General features: G+C 42.3%; 2 protein-coding genes across 4 annotated transcripts in view; both read right to left on the bottom strand.

The window, feature by feature from the left end:
- Nucleotides 1–5,970: 5,970 nt before the first annotated feature.
- Nucleotides 5,971–12,510, bottom strand: SLC35E3 (solute carrier family 35 member E3). Of its 3 annotated transcripts, XM_075080851.1 has the most exons (5): nt 12,020–12,510; nt 11,727–11,837; nt 9,983–10,141; nt 8,954–9,036; nt 5,971–8,487 (listed from the first exon to the last, which is right to left on the bottom strand). In XM_075080851.1, the coding sequence occupies exons 1-5, from the start codon at nt 12,407–12,409 to the stop codon at nt 8,301–8,303; spliced, it is 930 nt and encodes a 309-aa protein (XP_074936952.1). In that variant the 5' UTR covers nt 12,410–12,510; the 3' UTR covers nt 5,971–8,300. The 3 variants fall into 3 exon arrangements, with proteins under 3 accessions (XP_074936952.1, XP_074936950.1, XP_074936951.1); XM_075080849.1 differs by lacking the exon at nt 8,954–9,036 and having other exon boundaries at nt 5,971–7,446; nt 12,020–12,509; XM_075080850.1 differs by lacking the exons at nt 5,971–8,487; nt 8,954–9,036 and adding an exon at nt 9,567–9,769 and having other exon boundaries at nt 12,020–12,509.
- Nucleotides 12,511–13,255: 745 nt separating this feature from the next.
- Nucleotides 13,256–18,711, bottom strand: part of NUP107 (nucleoporin 107) — a 31,937-nt gene continuing 26,481 nt past the window's right edge. Inside the window, exons 22-28 of the mRNA XM_075080848.1 lie at nt 18,198–18,304; nt 17,127–17,229; nt 16,186–16,346; nt 15,813–15,938; nt 14,958–15,071; nt 14,493–14,660; nt 13,256–13,590 (exon numbers count right to left, since the gene is read on the bottom strand). Of these exons, the coding sequence (XP_074936949.1) occupies nt 13,483–13,590; nt 14,493–14,660; nt 14,958–15,071; nt 15,813–15,938; nt 16,186–16,346; nt 17,127–17,229; nt 18,198–18,304 (887 nt within the window). The 3' untranslated portion in view covers nt 13,256–13,482. The remainder of the gene's footprint in view (nt 13,591–14,492; nt 14,661–14,957; nt 15,072–15,812; nt 15,939–16,185; nt 16,347–17,126; nt 17,230–18,197; nt 18,305–18,711) is intronic.

Here is an 18,711-nt window from a genome sequence, read left to right on the forward strand (position 1 = left end):
ACAGCCAGCTAGTCTCCCAAAGACTTCAAGACCACTTATAGGCACACAAATATGTTGTGGAGTGCTGAGAAACTCTTTGAGGGCGTCTGACTGATAGGTCAGTAGCTGTACATGAAAATAGGGCTTTCTCGCCATTTCATTGATGTGTGAAACCTTCTTCAAAACCTGCCTTCTGAAGTGGGCATGTAGACATTACATCTGGACTACTGAAAGAGGTGCCTCTCACCCTGCTCCGCTTCCTGCTTCTAGCCGTGTGGTGTCAGTCTTCTCCCTTGTCCGAGCTCTGAAACTTGCCTACCTGCACAGTAAGGCAATCAATTCGCTGTCTGAAGTAGTCACGGCTGTTCAGCCTAGCAGAGGGTCAGATGAATCTCCCAGCTCAGACAGATGAAGGGGCAGAAGCAAGTGCCCAAGCTGTGTTCACAGGGAGGAGCAGGACATGTGCCTTTAAGCAGTAACATGTTGTTCCACTGACTCTGCCATCTCATTAAATGTGTGCTAAAGGCATGTCTTTGACTAAATCTGCTAGTTTCCGAAAGTGTCTGATTTTCAAGGTACCTGTATTTTAATTTCTGTCTTCGGCCTCCAAGATGGGGTCTAAATGACACCCAGTTACAGCTGGTTCTGTAATCTTACATCTAGATCTATAAAAACAACTTACTGTGTGTGGGTGCTGAGCAACCCCAGTCCAGTGCCATCCTCCCAGCTGTCTATCCACTCCGCTGTTGGCGGGACCTCATTGAGACTGTAGGTTTAGGGGTATAGAATTAAGGTTAACATGTCTGCCCCTGATAAAGGCAAAGCTATTCATGAATCAAAATAGCCTTTATGGGAAAGTCTTGCTTGGGCCTGGTTTGGGAAACAAATCTACTAATCTCTCTCCCTCTTTTTTTCTACCTGCAGACCAAAGTCTAATGCGAACGGCACCTGAAGAAAAGCTGACAAAGTGGGTCTCTGGGGAATGATACTACCTAAAAAACATTGGTACCTTGTTAATCCCGATCAGAAGAATCATCTTACCACTCAGAAAAGTGAGACCGTGTGTTTTCAGAAATAATTGCCTGAAGGATGTTTGACCACCACTGTCGGTTTCTCCTCTCAACTGGATTAACAAATAGGAAACCAGTTTTTGACTAACCGCCACAAGAAATGCATTTAACAAATGAATCGTTCTGGACCCCAGAAGACCTTAACATTGCCTTTCCACTCCTCAGAGAAAAGCGCTTTATTTTACAACAGTTGATGCTGTATAATCTGAGCTGCTTTTTCCATTCAGCTCAGAGACAGAAACCCGAGTGGAATCAACGTGCAAACATAGATAAATTACAAGATCTGAATCAAAGTTTTTAACCTGGAAATCCAGTGTTTTGTAAAGCAAAACCTATTCAGTCAAGACAGTTAGTTGCAACAGAAAAATAAAAGTGTGCAAATGGTTTCTTTTCCCCCAAAGAGTAAGGAGGATTAAAAACATTATGGTCAGAGTAAGGAAGCAGAACAAGGACTGTTAAACAGCATACCTAATTTAGTTGGAGACCAAAAAATATGTCAAACTTGTCAACTATGCAGCTTCATTTCTGGAAACACTGAGCACATGCCATTCTCCGTTAAATAAATTGAAAGGGAAGAATCTCACACTGACAAATCTGGCCTTGCTATTCAGATGCCTGATCGTGGAGTTAAGCATCTAAACTTAGACCTTATATTTAAAAATCTGCCTAGAGGCATACATGCTGTATACTCCTCCTAGTTGTCTCTTAATCCACTGTCTCACTTTCTCTTTTTTTTACCTTTTTAGACACACAGCCACCTCTGTTCCAGGGTCCTAGTAGCCGTGATAATCCATGTGCTTCGCCCGATCAAAACACAGCTCCTTTAAACAAGTTCGCTTTTCAGCCTCTGCTTCATAAGAAAGTAAAAAACACAACTGTTTTCAGTGCCAAGGTCATTAAAAATTACATTCTTATGCTGTGTTTCAACCAGAGAGCTCCTCCTTGCACTTCCTGGATGTGACACAGCCGTCGACGGTTCTAAAAATAATCCTGCTTTTTTCTGACACACTGCTAGCCTGTGTGTGCATCCTGCATGTGCATCCTGCATGTGCTAGTTATCCACACAGCCGTGCTGGACTTCTTGGAGCTCCTTAAATATAACCATGTGCCTTCAAATGAGCAGCTTATATTCACATTCCAGTGAAGCCACTAAAAAGTTGGAATGTATCTTTGCAATGCTAATCCTTAGGCAACCTTTGGATCATCCCCACTACTTGCTTTTAAACACATAATTTGCTTTCATTACATTACTTTTAATCCATCCATGTCTGTTCCTGCCTTTCCATTATACAGGCAGCATATTGTGCTTATTAGGTACTGAGCTACTGCTGCTGGGAAGGCACACGCAACTCCCGTGCTGGCAAACTACCTCTTAATTCAGGTTAACCTGCCTCCTCCTGTATTTTAGTCAATTTTTTTTTCTGGACTGGCAGGCAGTTAAGAGGCCCTAAGTAAAAGAAGCAACGCTGGGTGCAGTCGATATATTTATGTGAGCAGTGACTATGATTTCTGTCTTAATATAGTATATATCAAAATATAGTATAATTATACTGCATACAGTAAGAGCAGACTGAAACAGGAAAGGAAGCTTTCTTGTGCACCTACTAAAGGGAAGTCACAAAGACTAACATTTGAAAGGATTAGTAGCTGCTTTGCAACTAAAACAATGAAAGGGATTGCAGTGCCCTTTTCTTTAGTTCTCATTGTACAGTATCTTGTAACTATGACCCTTTGGGCTGGGTTGGACCCCCAGCAGCAGGGCTGCCCGGGCACTGCAGTTACATGAGGTGATGCAATATGTTCTACGCCCCAAGGTCCATTAGACTTTTCAGCTATTGGAGGACGATAGGAGCACGACCCAAGTCAGTCGGATGAAAGCAGAAAGAGCAACCTCAGCAAGACAAGCTCTGTAGGGAGAGGTGATATGTTTTCATTGGACCAACTGATATAGTTTAAAAAAGGCAGACCAGCTTTCAGGAACACAAACCTCCTTCACTGAGCCTGGCACCGCTGGGTGAAGGGGGGGCAGAACAATACCTCCCTTCTCTCAGGAAGGTTAACCATGGCTGTGGGACGAGTCTGGCAAAGATTTTATACTGTCTGAATCCAGCTATTTATTATTTTGTGTGGCATTTATATTTTCAATTTTTATATGACTGAAAGCTAGTTTACACTGAATTTGTCAACTACTGCAGCACAGCAAGAATTCACACAATTCAGCTCTTGCATTCTTTGCAATACCTGCCCGGAGATAAACGCACACCTCTCTCTGCTGCTTAACACAGGTCTTTTTGGTAAGATGTCTCTGTGTCTTAGAATAGGATTTCCTCATTACCCAAGACAATATCAGCTCCTGCTGATAGTTTTTCACTATATGTACTTAACTTTCTGCAGCTGACTTCCCAATCATCTTTGCAGCAACTGAGCTGTCAAATGGAAGGCTGAGACTGCGATCAGAGAGCACCAGCAGGAAGCCGGTGGATTTGTATGGAGCAGAAAGCTGGTGCTTGTGTGCATCTACTTGATTGTAACAGTAGAGGAGCAGAAAGAGCTGCATCTTTACAGCTAGAAGAGTGAAATTCTTGTGCAAAACAAAACATATCTTCCCTATATATCCTGTCTACCTTTCATTTATTCAACATAATTTTCTTTTTTGTTTTGTTGTTGAACAGTGAAGTTGGGTTGTGAATGGCTAACATCAAATTTTAAGAGAAAAAGCCCATAACACAAGCAAACACCCGCAAGTCTGCAGTCCAAACTATTCTTTTAAAATCCAGGTAAGACACCAACTACATAACTCAGAGCAAACCAGACATTTTAGGAGAAAAATCTTGTTGTGAAAGGTGATTTGAGGGAGAGGAAGGCCTGCTCTCCAAATTCTCTTAAACTGCAAGCTGCAGGTTTGTTGTTAAAAGCAAGAAGATAAAAAGCTTTCTCACCTATCAGAGGGAGACTTTTTCCCTTCCTAAGCACATTAGTGAATTTCAGGCTGCATGTTTCTAAACCACTGCTAAATACATTCACAGTATGTCAGTGTTTTGTGGCACAGTATTGCTCAAGAGCAAGCCCCTTCTCAGCAGCCCAACTGTATAAATATATAGAGGCAGTTATGAAATCCATCATTACCTTTTGATAGATTTTGCAGAAAATGCGACAAACTAAGCATGAGTTAGACATTAGCCATACTCCAAAACATTATAAAACACTCTTCTGAAGCTCCCAGTAAAAAAGACATTATAAAAATGAATTTTTTACCTTACTACTTAACCAGCATTGACTACCACTAATATTTTCAAAGAAGTTTAATAAAAACTATGGGTAGCCCAAACAAGGCTTTAATGTTGCTTTAGCCCCAGGCCATCACTGGGCATTCATTTCGCGAAATGAGACAGAGAGAGGATATGTTGCTGCTGAATTGCAGCTCTGTCTTCAAGGTAGAATTCCTGCAAGACAAACCTCCTTTTCATACATGCAGCAGCAGCAAACTGCTCTCCTTCAGCCTCAACCCCGAGAGAGAAGCTGTTCGCCCATCAACAGGAAAACTCCTCTGGCACGGTGCCCCCAGAGCCTGCAAGAACTTAACAGGTACAAAACCAGACGCAAAATCTGTCAAACAAGTACTGAGTTTACAAAGTTAAAGGTAACACAAAGCTTTTAATTGAATATCTTGAAGTGAAGGCATACGTCCTATTCCTTTGGGGAAAATGAGAAAAACTCATGTACATTGTTGTAAACTGTTCTCGGGGACGTGGCTAGCAAAGGAAACTTACCACCGGTCACTCATATTTTAATCAGAATCACAAGGGTCTGCTATAATTTTTAAATGCCACCCCAGTTATCTACGCTATCTTTTCCACTGGAACTACATCAGGGGTAGCTTTTTAAAGTAAAGAACGTTGAAATAAGCAGCAAAGCACTTGATGGCAGAAAAGGACCAAGGTCCATCTCGTTACCATGGTTTAGTCATATGTAGGCTATGAAGTAAAATGAAAAGCAGAAAGTAAACACCGGGGTTTGTACAGTACAGCTCCAACTGCAATGGTACATGCAGGGTGATGACTATGTATTGTTAAAGATGCCAAGTGTCTGATTTCTCTTTCAGGAAAGCCAAAACTGAATGAAATATGTATAATTAGCAGGAAAACACATTAAAGTGACAGAGTGAAAACTAGAATAAGTGCATTTCCCACCAGGTAAGAATCAGCAATTTTTATTAAACTCTACTTTTACCTCAGGATTTAGAAGTTGGCTAAGTAAATTATCACAGTGCTTACAGTAAAACCATCTAAACTGAATCTTACCCCTTCCTTCTCTTTGTTGTTTTACAATCTCCTGAAGAAAGATTCAGACCCCCTAACATAAAACTCTACATATACTTGCCTGCGAAGGAATAAGGAGGCTGATGCCAGTTACCGTTCTCTGGCATCATAATGGTTAACTTGGTTTTGCTCCTGCCCTCCTCCCCAGTACCGCTGGGAAAGCACAGGGGCTTCTCTGCTAAAGTGCAGGGAAAAGGTCTGAGCAGTGGTGAAGGAAGTATGCGCAGTTTTAGCGTAGGGCAAGGGTGAGACCAAGGAACCTGGGACCTTTGTACAGGACAGAGAAGGAAATGAAGAATGTGCAGACTGGTGCTTTCGGGAAGGGCTTAGGTGGGGGACAGAGACAGGAGTGAGGGAAAGCACACAGGCAGTTTGTCAGTGGGCAAGTGTGTGCATACCTACGTGCAGCCCCTGTACGTGCCCTGGGGAGGGGACACATGCAGCCTCGCTCATTTGTGTTACGAGTTCAGCCCCAAAACATGCAAACTCCCTGAAATATTTATATAGACAGAAATCCAAGTGGCACTACTTTGTCTTACACGCAACCTAGACCCCCAAAGTGTATGCAATTCAAGCAGAAGATGAAAAAAAGACAACTACTGTTCTTCCCTGCAATAAACAGATCAGTGAAGTGATTAAAAATTTATTCCCACCCTACACATGGTATCCAAAGAAACAATACATACAAAGATCTATTTATCCCACGATTACACAAGCCTCCTGGATTTAATGCTTTGAACCATATCACAAAGTTCAAGACACTTTATTTCTTAGATACAACAGGTATATCTCAAAGGAGAGTTCTCGAACATATGAAAAAACCCCATGTCACTTAAGTGACCTCCACGACTTACACATTCCAGCAACAGACTATTTATAATGTATTGTTTTGATGATGCTGTTGACTTTCTCTTGCAGATCTGCTCCTCCCTTTAAGGAGTCTTTTGTATTTTCAGACATGGTTCTTTTGTTCATTTTAACTCTTCATATTTACATCAGTCTCATCCCAAATATTGTTGTCATGCAGGCTTCTAATTCAGTTGTTGTTTTCTAACTGTAAGAGTCTCTGCAGTCTATCTGCATTTTAGGACTTGTGCACAGCACAAATCAACGCAAATGGCTTTCTCAGTGTACGTACTGAAGGATATGCATCCAGAGATTGACTGACTGGACACACCTTTCAGTAGTCCAGGCTGTATTTTTAAACTAATTATAGATTTATAAAAACATATACAAAAAATTATCCTTGGACCAGTACAATGTCTAAGACACAGTTGGTAAAGATGTAAAATTTTTCAGGTATTTCTAACTCTGAAATTATATAGAGTATTACAGTATAAACTTAGGTTACACAGAGAAATAACTTTTTCTTAAATCAAGAACTCTGTACCAGAATAAATAATTTACAAGCTTGAGAAGATCTGCACTGTTTCTTACGCAAAGACTTGTTACCTATATTGTAAAAAAGCTTAGAGGAACTAAAGATCATTTCTGTCGGTGGTTGTAAAACTTAAAATACCTGTTTTGTTCACGTAATTCCCCTCTTTAAATCTGCCAGAGGTAGATGAAGATAAAAAGAACCCCAAAATGTAAGGATTAAGATACTGCAAATAAATTCTAAACCTGCAAATCTAGTGAACATATGTTCCCACCAGATTTACTGAAAGCAGTTATTTTTTCTGTCTTTTTTTAAATAGAACAGCACTCAACTTCCTTCCACGTTGTCAAAATCAGTACTTGATACTGGCATAAAATAATTTTCAAAGCGTTCCCAAATTAGAGCAGCAGCAGGTCCCACCTCGCACTCTTCAGTCACTCTGATACATCTCCGGGGACTGTCGGTTGAGGAGACGCTGCCTACCCAGCACTGCCCCGACAGCCCCTGGGCCTCCCGGGAGCAAGAGCAGACAAATCCGCAGATTCCAACAAACTTAACTCTTGGGGAAGGGTGTGGGAGCGAGGGAGGCGGGGGTGAAGGCAGGAGAGAGAACCCGGCAACCTTCACGTCCGTTACAGATGGTGACCTTTCCGAAGATTTCTCCAAAAATATTTTTAGCATGGGTGTCTGCGTGCAAGGGCTGCAAAATATTTGGTTATTACCACAAAATCAGAGGTTTTATTAGGCTCGCGAGTATTTACAAGATCTCACGTAACAAATTGGTTTTGGCATAGAGAAAATTATAAAGCGGTAACAGAATTTTCTAAAACACGAATGGCTTCATTAACATCCTGATGGACCAAAAGAAAAATTTAAGATGAACTGTTTAGATCTGACTTCCTACTTTTCTATAGCTTGGCCTGTGGCTTCAAGTTTTCCAACGTCTCTAGTCTCTCTCCACCTGTAATTTTATCTACTTTCTTCAGCCAAAACATATCAATGTGTTGAAGCCAAACATACGTAAGCAAGCATAGAAGAAACAGGAATGAGCTTGGCAGCCCTTTTTAGAACTACTGAACAAAGTACGTTTCCTCTCCATCATTCACCAGACAAAAAGGAGGAAGCATCACTACATACCAGAATATCTGCATAAAAATGCCTCCAAGTTTCTTCACAACAGTAATATTGGCATGATCACAAAGACAGGATTCCTCCTTTTTCTCGCTCTTTCTCTCTATTATAACTGTAGCCATCATGATCTCATTTGGTATGCAAAAATATAATTACTTCAGTACAATTTCCACAGCAATTTGAAGTGTGCCCTTTTCTCTTTTAAGTTACCATTTAAATTTAATAAAAATGATATGACGGGCTGAGATGGCAAACCCCCAGCATTTTACATAATTCAGTTTGTTTGGTTTAGTTACAGAATAACGATCCTGGGGGTTAAACTAAAACCGTAGATTTAAATGAACGAGGCAATTCTGTGCGTTCTATGCATATTTAAATACTTGTTTTCCTTCACAATATTATTAATCGCCAGAAACCCTTGCTTTACGGACGCTGAACCAATTTACTCTTATTGCTTTCCTGCTCACTAAGCTTGAAGTGGGTGTAAGCTAGAATGCCTAACAATGTGCACACAATCCCAAGGCCTTGATTAACAGACAGTGGATCCTTAAATAAGAGGCACCCTCCCAGGAGGGTGATGCAGAACTTGAAATGTCCAAACATGTTATACCTAGACATCTGTTAAGGACAACAGCAAATACCACTATTATTTTTTTGTAAAAAGAAACACTTGAGAACGTCGTTAATTCCATGCAAAGCATGCAATGGTACGTGACATTAACTTCAACTCATGCAACTTTACTGCATCCGTGCAGCTCTAAGAATTAACCTCCACGTAAAGCCTCTCACTCATCGCACACTATGAACTGACATGCCAACACTTCCCCAAGGCAGCCAAAGTGTGGGTAAAAATTCTTTTAGGTATGAAGGTCACCTCAGTAAGTTAACCACCACATCTACACAAACCCCCAACAAAGAAATAAAATACACTAAAACACAAGCATGCTTTCCCCGCTTCATCATTTAAGATAAAGTGGGCAGGTAACCACACAATTTCCCCACACTAAATCAGCCTAGAGGAACGCTATCGTAATTCACCTGGAAACAGGAGAAACAACTAATGTTGCAAAGGATACGTGACAGGTGACGTATTTCCAATGATCCAGTAAATGGACAAGTTTACCATAAAGGCTATTATACCAGACAGCAGTACCATTATCTGTGGATTAATGGACACAGTCAGTAATCCAACGCGCTTTTGGCCATTTATAGATACGTTTCAGGTTATTTAGTTAGTTTCCCTGACTTTCAAATTCAAAGTGTCCAGCAAGAAAAACATATGGAGATCAAAAATAGAAACGGCTTCAAATCAGTAAAGACACTGGTTATGTGTGTAAGTAGTTCAGGGTATTATGTCCATAAATATATACTGATATAACCACAAGCCTTTTCTCTGTTACTCTAAGTGAACCTTTAAGAGCGATTTGGAAAATCTGGCTCCTTGTGCACATAGAAGTTGCATTCTTTACCTCTGAGAAAAAGTCTTACTTATGGTCACTCAAAAAAACCCTATTTTGGAAAAAAATCCGATTTTATTATTGTGAATACTTTCTATTCCACTCATAAGCTGCAACGCTGTGAGAAATGACCCACCGCCGACGGCACGATCAGCAGCAGTAAGAATATGCCACTGGCTCTTTTTAGGACAGAAGGAAAACAGAGAAATTATAACCTCCTTGGTGAAAGGAAATTAGCAATTCTGGAGAACAACCGACACTGGCATCCTTCCACAGAAGAGGAGAGTGTCAAAAGTGAAGATGTTTATCTCTTTCCTGAGTGGACAGTAAGAGCCGGAACTAGGGCACTTAGAGATTTTTAATTTCATACGCTCGAGAAAGCTTCTGGAGGAAGCTTCTGGATTTTGTCAGATTTCCCTGTTGTTCAGATGCCCTCTAAGTGGAAACAAGAATAAGGAGGTAAATCGATTGACAGACAGACTCCCCTGGGAGGAAGTGGGGTAGACAAGTTTTTTTTTTCTCTTGCACATGCCCCTCTCATCTCAATGACTGTACAAAAACCTGTTTCACAAAGAAACAGATCTTAGTATCAAATTTGACTACATCATCAATGATTATTTATTTAAGTAAAGTCAATAAAAGCCTTACCACAGCAGAAAGCGTCCAGGGCCCAAATATTCCCCCTTCTCCAAAGACTGGCTCAAAGAAGGGTATGATGAACAACAACATAGCTGAGGACATTGGTGCCTGATAGTACAGCAACTGCATAGAGTTAACCTGTAACTCATGCTGCTTAGCTCCTACCCACTAAAACCAAAAGAGAAAGGTGTTAAACACGAGGAAAAAAAAACCCATAAATTGAAAATTTGAGCAAAAGTAAACAGGCTGCCAACACAGAGGGAGCCTCATGTGGACGGTACTACATAAATGGACTGCTGAGCATCATCTTCCACCTTTGCCTGATCAGAGGCCTACATGTCTCCTGAGAGCACACAAGCTGTAGAGCATAGTCATGAGAGGAGGAAAGCATACGCGGGGGCAGTGAAAACCCCGTTATGTGCCTAAACTTTCCTTTCCCATAGCCTAAGGGTAAGGTGTTACACTTGAGGAAGACCAACAAAAAAAAAAAAAAAAAAAAAGAGCTGGGAAGAAAATGCCAGCTCCCTTTTGTTCTCGAGACAAATTCCAGATCCTGTCTGTGATGGAGCTGAGCACCTATGTCTAAGCAGAGATCTGCTTCTGCTCTCATTTTCCTCCTCACAGAAGCTAACAAAACCAGTAAATGCTTTGCTTTTTTTTGCCAGCTTATTCCAAATATACTGGATTTCATTTCAACTATAATTGTAGCATGCTTTAAGAAACAACATTAGTTATCTATGGATACAAAGATAGATGCTACAGGCAAAAAGATGCAGGTTTATATTATACTGAAGAGTGATGCTTACGTTAATACTTCATAAATCACATTAATGGGTAACATGGATTCCAGTGTATACAATATAAACTTGCTAAGTTTTTTTAAAAGCTAGGGGATAATTTCACCCAGGTCCTATAATTTCTTCAGCGCACACACCATGACCTAAAGTTACTATCCAGCGCATCTCTCCTCCTCCTCCTGCCCCAAAACAGGAAGAGAGACTATTATTTAGCATCTTGCATACTACAGGTCAAAGAGCCTCACTTCTTTTGGAGACACAGTACATCTGTTACAAAGAGATTCATGCTTAAATTGGTGATGACTATCACATAAACATGGAAGGGGACTCTAATTTGGGATGCTTTTACAATCATGGATGATAACAAACTGGTCATGAGCTGCTAGTGCAATGTTACAGCAGCAAGGGTTACAGCAGTCCTTGGACATATCTATTTTTTCCCGACCATAATCAGGCAGGGGAGTTATAGTGTGCCTATACATGGCATTAATGCACCCTCTATAAAAACACCTTAGACTGTGTACAATCGAAATTGAAGGAGATTGCTGATAAAATGTAAATAGCTCAAGGATAAACCATGGGATTAACTGAAGGACTGGAAAACGTCCTTTACAGGTAAAGGCCCAAATGCAAGGCACTTGCTTTGGCAAGGAAGGAATCTGTGCTCTCCAGAAAAACAGAGTTTTACTGATGAAGTGATATTTATCCCTTAAAAATATGCTAACAACCACGTTAAAGGTGTCACCCCAATTTTTAGCAGCGAGGACAATCAATTCTTTACCGAGGGGTTGTGGGGGATTATCATAATTAGGTTTTGTGGTTTTTTTTTTATTTATAATAAATTACGGAGTACGGAGGGCTTCCTGAAAGGCAGGATACTGTTCAAAGGCGCTCTAACCGAGGGACTGCAGCCTGAAGACCCACCACCACAACCGCTCCCCCCCGCCACGACCCACCACTTGGTAGAGGGAGGTCACCAGGACACCCAGGGTGGCGAACGCCATCCCGAGGAGGTTGAACTTCACGTCGTAGTAAGAGTTGAGGAAGACGCCCAGCGTGATGGGGACCTGTGGAGAGGGAGAAAGGGGGTTTAAGCCGAGCCGCTGCCTCAGGCGTCGCCTCGGGACGGGCGGGAGGAGGGAGGCGGGGGGCGCGGGCGAAGGCGCCCCCCGCCTCCCTCCCTCCTCCCGCCCGTCCCGAGGCGACCCCCGAGGGCAGCCCCTTCCCCTCAGCCCCGCCGCCTGCTCACCAGGGTAAGCTTGATCCGGAGAGGAAAGGTCTTGCCGTAAGCCAGGCTCTGGATGACCACGATGACCGGCGTGGTCATGGCTTTAGCCAGCTGGTAGGTACCGATGGTGTTGCTCTGCAGGGAGAGGTTGGTGAAGACGACGAAGCCGCAGAAGCTGAGGGCCAACGGCAGCACCTGGGAGGGCTGCAGGCTCTTGGGGGAGAAGGCGCCGAGCGCCTGGCAGAGGTAGAGGCCGAGCCAGGTGATGGCGAAGTGGACCAGGGTGAGGCTGAGGTTGGGGAAGCCCAGCCGCACGTACAGCCACTTGTTCAGGAAGACGATGCAGATGGAGGCGGCCAGGTTCACCAGCAACCCCGCCGCCAACCGACCCTGCGCCGGCATCCAGCCCATGGCGTCCCGCGGGGCCGGCCAGCAGCGGCTCGGCCAGCCCGCCGGCCACCGGGCCGCCGCCGCCGCCGCCGCCGCCGCCTGCCCCCGCCTCCGCCGGGGCACGTGGGCTCGCGCCTTCCGGTGGCCCCGCCCGCCCCGGCGCAGCCCCGCGGGCGGAGCTCGGCGGGAAGCGGGCGGAGCGGGAGCTGGGAGCTGCCCGCGGGCCGCCGTGGGGACGGCGGCGGGGGGCACGCGGGGAGCGGCCCCGGGCTGAAAGACGCCTTCTCTCCAAGGCGCAAGTAGCCCTCAGCGCATAAAAGTCCACGTACAGCGAGGCATAGCACAAACGACGTCCTTTGCCGGACGCCTAACTGCGCTCCAGCTCCGTCCTCTGCACTCTCCAGTCAGGGGAAAAGCAGCTAAATGTGTGCTTATGCGCGCAAACAGGGCCTGAACGAGATTTCTAAATAAATCACAAAATCTCAAACTTGGGAGCTTTGAAATATGGTCACCTTTCCTCCGCCAGTTCAGGATTACATCAGCATCTTAGTGACTACACGACGTACGTGAGAACGGCGCAAGCCCCGAAGCAAGCCCTTCTCTCTTCTGAAGGGCTGGTGATAGCCCTCCATTTCTCTCTTCCTTTAACGTCCCTTTCCTCCAGCTCCCTGCACCTGCTTGCTTCTCTCCTGCTTTCCATGGACATCCTCCTCCAGTCTCACTGTCCTCTCCACTGTACCCTCGCGCGTTCTGCCAAGCAACGTTTCCAGTCTACAGCCAGCTCTTTGGCAGGTAGCAAAGAGAATAAGGAGCCTCATACAATCACTAAATTTATATAATGCTATTATAGATTAGAATGAACAAACATTTCTATTTGTGAAGCACTTTTATTAGAAAAAAACCCGACTATGAAAAAAGTTGTATAACAAATATCTTCTCCGAAGTTGGTGAGAACTTTTCAAGTTGACATTGAAAGCTGAGGGTTAGGTTTTTTCCCCCAGAGATCAGAACAGTTTATCTGAGTCATGGTTTTGTTCTTTTTTATAACCAGAATGTCCATGTTCAGAAGTTTTTGCAAGTATTTACATTAAGTCCTACGACTGAATTTCATATCCCAAAGGATCAAGATCCTGGTCCAGAAGCATCAGAGAAGATTCCCTCAGCTTCTGCAGAAGCTTTCGGAGTTCTTCTTTTGAAAATACCTAAGAATAAAAGAGGACATAATGAAGTTGTATTTATTTGCAACGAATAGCACTGATATAAAAGTAAATAGTCATTAATTGAGTTACTAAATTTTTTCTTTACTGTCTTTCTTTTGCTTGTTCTTTCTTTCTATTTAAGACAATGTGAACACCAGACATTTCAGAATGGCATTTAGTAAAGGACTGGAAGCTAGCAGCAGTATCCAAAACCTGAAGGTAGACTCAAGAGAGGTCTGTCTCATAACTACTACAAAGACTACTGATAAACAGCCAAATTTCATTTTCCTGTTATTGCTGGCAGAGATCTCAAGCCAATCCAGGTGAATGCACCACAGTATTTTTCTTAGCCTTCATGTTTCTTTTCAGATTTCTAATCCTTGGGGTTTTTTTTTTGGTGGGGGGAGTGTTGTGGTTTAGTTTTTTTTTGTTGTTGGTGGTTTTTTGTTTGTTGTGGTTTCTTTTTTTTAAAGTGATAAAGGTTTTTTTGTGTTGTTTTTCAGGCTTCTGGTGGGAGAGAATGTTAGGTAAACCAAGTGCTCCAAAATAAAACCTGCTTATACAATGTTCTGAAATGTAGTGGAAACAAACAAAAAAAAGAGATCAATTACAATTCCACTGTTCAACTTATATAAATTCAATAGCCCCCATCCAAAAATTAGTAACTGCACTACTGAGAAGAACTACTTGTCAAAACACTGGCATCATCTTCAGTGTTAACTCTTTGATTCCTTAAGTCAGCACCAAGGAAACCCTTTACTACTGCAGTGAATGGGAAGAGATGAAGAGACTTACGATGTTAAGGAACATATGGCATCTTCCTCTCCATATAGAAGCTTTTTCCACAGTCAGCCCACAGAGCTTTTAAATCGAAGCTAAGCTGTCTGTAGCTCTCAATAACTCACCGTATAAAGCTTGTGCCGGTCAGAAGCAACCATGTCAGCCAGTCGCAGGCACTCCTGGTATTGCCCAGTACTATGTAACACTGTGTGCAGTAAAAAGCACATCATTGGCAGACACAGCTTTCGTAGCAAAATCATCTGGTGTGTTCGTTCAGGGTCATCCTCAGCATCCTGACCGTAGCGAAATAATGTATTAGCAGTATGAACATTTACCTCTAAAAGGCAACTCAGCATAACCACATAATTAGCAGTGTCAGAGGCAAAAAAACTGGACTAACCAGGCCAGACTGGGCTGCCACATCCGATTTATGTGGTTACTGAAGGGGAAGCAATCTGTAACTGGTCACAGCAAGGCCAGAGTGAATTATAACAGAGTAAACAGAAGCATTTCAAACTAAAGATGACAAAGGTACAATTGGGTACAATCTGGCTTTGTGGTCTATGCCACGATATAGAAATTCATTTTACCTCTCTAACATCAACCATCCATCCTCCATCCACAAACAGCAACACGTTGTACATTTTCTCTTTCGCATCAGCCGTAAGAGCATCCAAGAGGCCTTTCCAAATACCACAGTCCATCTGGCAAAGAAAAAAAATAAACCTCTGCAGAACAGGATAATTTCCAAGGCTATTTTATCACAGGCTCTTCACCTAGCATGCAACAGCCAGCGCAGCTGTAATTCAAATGAGAATCTTCAGCCAGCTACCAAAACCTAAAAGCCTGCTGCTAACAGCTATTGCCATCCTTGCTTAATTCCCTGTCCAGAGAGTCAGACAGGTTCTTCAGAAGCAGTCGAAGCCACCAGAGGAAGGTAATTTTAAACAACTTATTCTGCCATGCTTACATAACAAACACTTGTATAAACTGAATACAGTGTGTTCATACTGGCCAGACGTGCAAAAAGAACTTTTGGCAAAACAAACAGAACTGCAGCACCTTTTTGAGAAGAAAACGTGACAAATTCAAGAACACAAGACAGCCTTCGTCCTCCATTTCCAGGGGAGAGTTAATAGCAAAATCGAGTACTCAGATTTACTAATAACACTGACAGTCGACACATTATAATGAATATTTGCTATTACTGTATACAATATTATATGTAAAGCTGAGTCATGTAAGAATAAAGCATGAGAATTTATTGTGTGGTGGCATTACTATTCTGTCTCATAGTCCCTCTTTGCAACATAGAAATATTTTATAATAGAGTTCTTAAGCAATGTGAATTAGCAGAATTCTTCTCTTGTTTCATTAAACTACGACTGCCTCCTAAGCAAGGACGTAAATGTTTATAGTAAATAACAACTTGAACTTTTACCTACCTCATACTTCTTTTCTTTATGTTCATGGGCCACCTTTTCAGTGAAACTTGCTTGTGGTAACAAAGAAGGCTTCTGTGGAGCCGAGTTCATGTGTTTAAACCATTCATTGAAGGTTTCGTGGGCTTCCTGGATTGCATTGGAAACAGTGTTTTGACACTTTTGACTCATATCATTACAGGAACGTCATTAAATGCACAAAACCCAGAAGTTACTTTTAACTACAGAAAGAACCTCAATATTTTGTACTCTTAGCTGGAGCACATCCAGGAATTAGAAGTTAAATCAAATGGACAAAGCTTAAAGTTTCACCACCAAGGCAAAGCCACCATTATTTCTTACTAATAACTTGGAATACAGCATATTTGAAACTCACCAAATATGCCCGAATACATAAATGTTCCCTTATAGCATTGTCATCTTCAGCTGGAAGCGGAGTATCCATTCCCTGTTCTTCCCATTGGTTATATATTTCTGCTATAGAGTCCTGGGGAATCTTCACAAACACATCTTTTGCAGCTTCGTGCTTCTTGGATGCTATGAGAATGTGAACAGAGTATCAACAGCTTTGCGATTTCCATATGTCACGGTTTTAGCTGGGATAGAGTTAATTTTCTTCACTCTAGCTGGCATAGTGCTGTGCTTTGACCTTAGCATGAAAAAAACTGTTGAGATAACACACACATGTTTTGGCTGTTGCTGGGTAGCGCTTGTACTAGTCAAGGACATGTCCAGCCTCCCATGCTCTGCCGGGTGCACAAGAAGCCGGGAGGGGAGGGGGCACAGCCAAGAGAGCGGATTCAAACTGATCAAAGGGATATTCCATATCATGCAACGTCATGCCCAGTATGTTACCTGGGAGGGGCTGGCCGGGGGAGGGAGGGGGCAATCGCGGCTCAGGGACGGGCATCGTTGGTCGGTGGGTGGTGAGCGGCTGTAGCGTTTGTGTTTCTGTGAGGTTTTTTTCTTTTTTTCCTTCTTTTTCCATTTTATTATATTAACATTATTGTCTTTATTATCATAATCATTATTATTATTTTATTGTAATTATTAAACTGTGCTTATCTCAACCCACAAGTTCTTTTGCTCTTCCGATTCTCTTCCCCATTGCACGGGGTGGGGGGGAGTGAGCGAGCGGCTGCGTGGTGTTTAGTTGCCAACTGAGGCTGAACCACGACACCATACTTTATTTTTAGAAACTGACAAACCCATGCTTTTAAATAGACTAGGTTCAAAAGTATATCAAATGTAGTGCCAAGAACCAATGAGAACAAAAACGACATCTAAGAAGTCTACAATATTTGTGAGGTTTAGTACCCAAGAACTTCCTCATGATTGCGTTGCTTTGCTTAAGTGCCTCTGCCCTCTGCGCAGGATCAAATACAAGCCAGTCAATCACATCTATTTTCAGTCGATCCACCTGTGAAAACCAACATATAGCTTCACTAACATTTCAAGCGTACAGCTGATGTTAGACATTGAATCTGGTCAATGAAATAAACAACTTTCTAGAGCTCTTTGCATAGCATTATGACATACTGACAAGGATCACTTTATTCACAACTTTGGTATCAAAAGCTTAGAAAATCTCTGCAATCTACAACTGTTCAAAGATCCATTTCTAAGTATTTCCAAGACATTCTGACCAACGGGTGAGCATCAGCTCTCAAAAATTTTTATGGATTTCCATGCATCTTCCTCTAACTTTTATACTGTACAAACATGGTTCATGGAGCCCTTGATACAACCTTCAGGGGTGCCATCAGCCTGCAGTCACAGTTTTCTAACTCTTGCATTGAATAAACTACCTATTTGGCTTAGGGAACTTAAACTTTGTACTGAACGGCAAAAAAATTGCCATGAGTTGTTTTCTAAACAGTACTTTGAATGCAAGCTATTACCAGGACCTCACTGTCACTAACGTACTGAGTTGGATCCAAGCAACAATCAATACTGATGACAAGGAAACTGTCAGCAAAGCCGATGTCTGTCGTAGCTAGAGTACGTCACTTCAGCAAGTAATAAGGTACATCTGAGATCCAAAGTATTAATCCTCATAATTTTTAGAAGCTACAATAATATCCTACTCTCAGCTACAACAGATCTTGTCATAGTCATTTCATGGGGTTTACCTTCACTTATTGTTTGCATACAGACATGCTGCTGAGCAACGTACACCACAGCCCACACGATCAAGGAGATGCAGAAACAGGAGTTATGAATTTGTGCAATTCAACCCCTCACTTGATCACATGGAAAGTGCATTTCCCTCACAGGCTTTTTCAAGGCAATTACCACTGTTGTTGAACGAGAAATATGGATCGTATATGGTAGAAGACTCTGTAGTTGGTTGCAAACTGGAACATCTGCCCTACAAAGTATACTCACCTCTGTTGTGCCTGTATCTAACATATGGTCATGGTGACTGAATTCACCAGCATCCTTCTTGCGGATGTTTTCAACAACAGTTTTTGTTATGGTTGCAACATCCAGACCTAGGTTAGGAGAGAACCATGTAACAGTGATCATTAATTCAAAATGCATTTCAGACTCCAGCTATTGATCTTATTCCTTACTACTAGTAATTCTTATCAGCCTGTTCACACTCGCATTGTCAGACTAAATTATAAGCTTTTGGGATACAAAATTTATTGCAGGTATTTCAGAAGTACGGTATTTGAGATAACAGAGAACATCAAACATGGGGAAAAGAATAAGACAACTAACAAGTTCTTCAGTCTGTGCTGGGGACCAGCATATAGCTATATTTGCTAAGGCCATTGATTCCTACAGTTCTGACGGCAAGGCTATGATTTGACAGGAACGTACCAGGAAAAGCTCAGAATAGTTCTTTCAGAGATGCTGAAGCAGGACGTTTTATTTTTGAAACCTTAGCCAAGTT

The sequence above is a fragment of the Phalacrocorax aristotelis genome, chromosome 1 (genome assembly GCF_949628215.1).
Source record: "Phalacrocorax aristotelis chromosome 1, bGulAri2.1, whole genome shotgun sequence".
Lineage (NCBI taxonomy): Eukaryota > Metazoa > Chordata > Aves > Suliformes > Phalacrocoracidae > Phalacrocorax > Phalacrocorax aristotelis.

Excerpts from the sequence above, each read along its gene's own strand:
- SLC35E3 (XM_075080851.1), bottom strand. The coding sequence starts at position 12,409 with ATGGGCTGGATGCCGGCGCAGGGTCGGTTGGCGGCGGGGTTGCTGGTG. Across the intron at positions 10,142-11,726 it reads TGACCTCCCTCTACCAAGTG|TGGGTAGGAGCTAAGCAGCA; the intron begins GTGGGTCGTGGC and ends TTTTGGTTTTAG. Across the intron at positions 9,037-9,982 it reads CCTGGACGCTTTCTGCTGTG|ATAATGGTACTGCTGTCTGG; the intron begins GTAAGGCTTTTA and ends ATTAATCCACAG.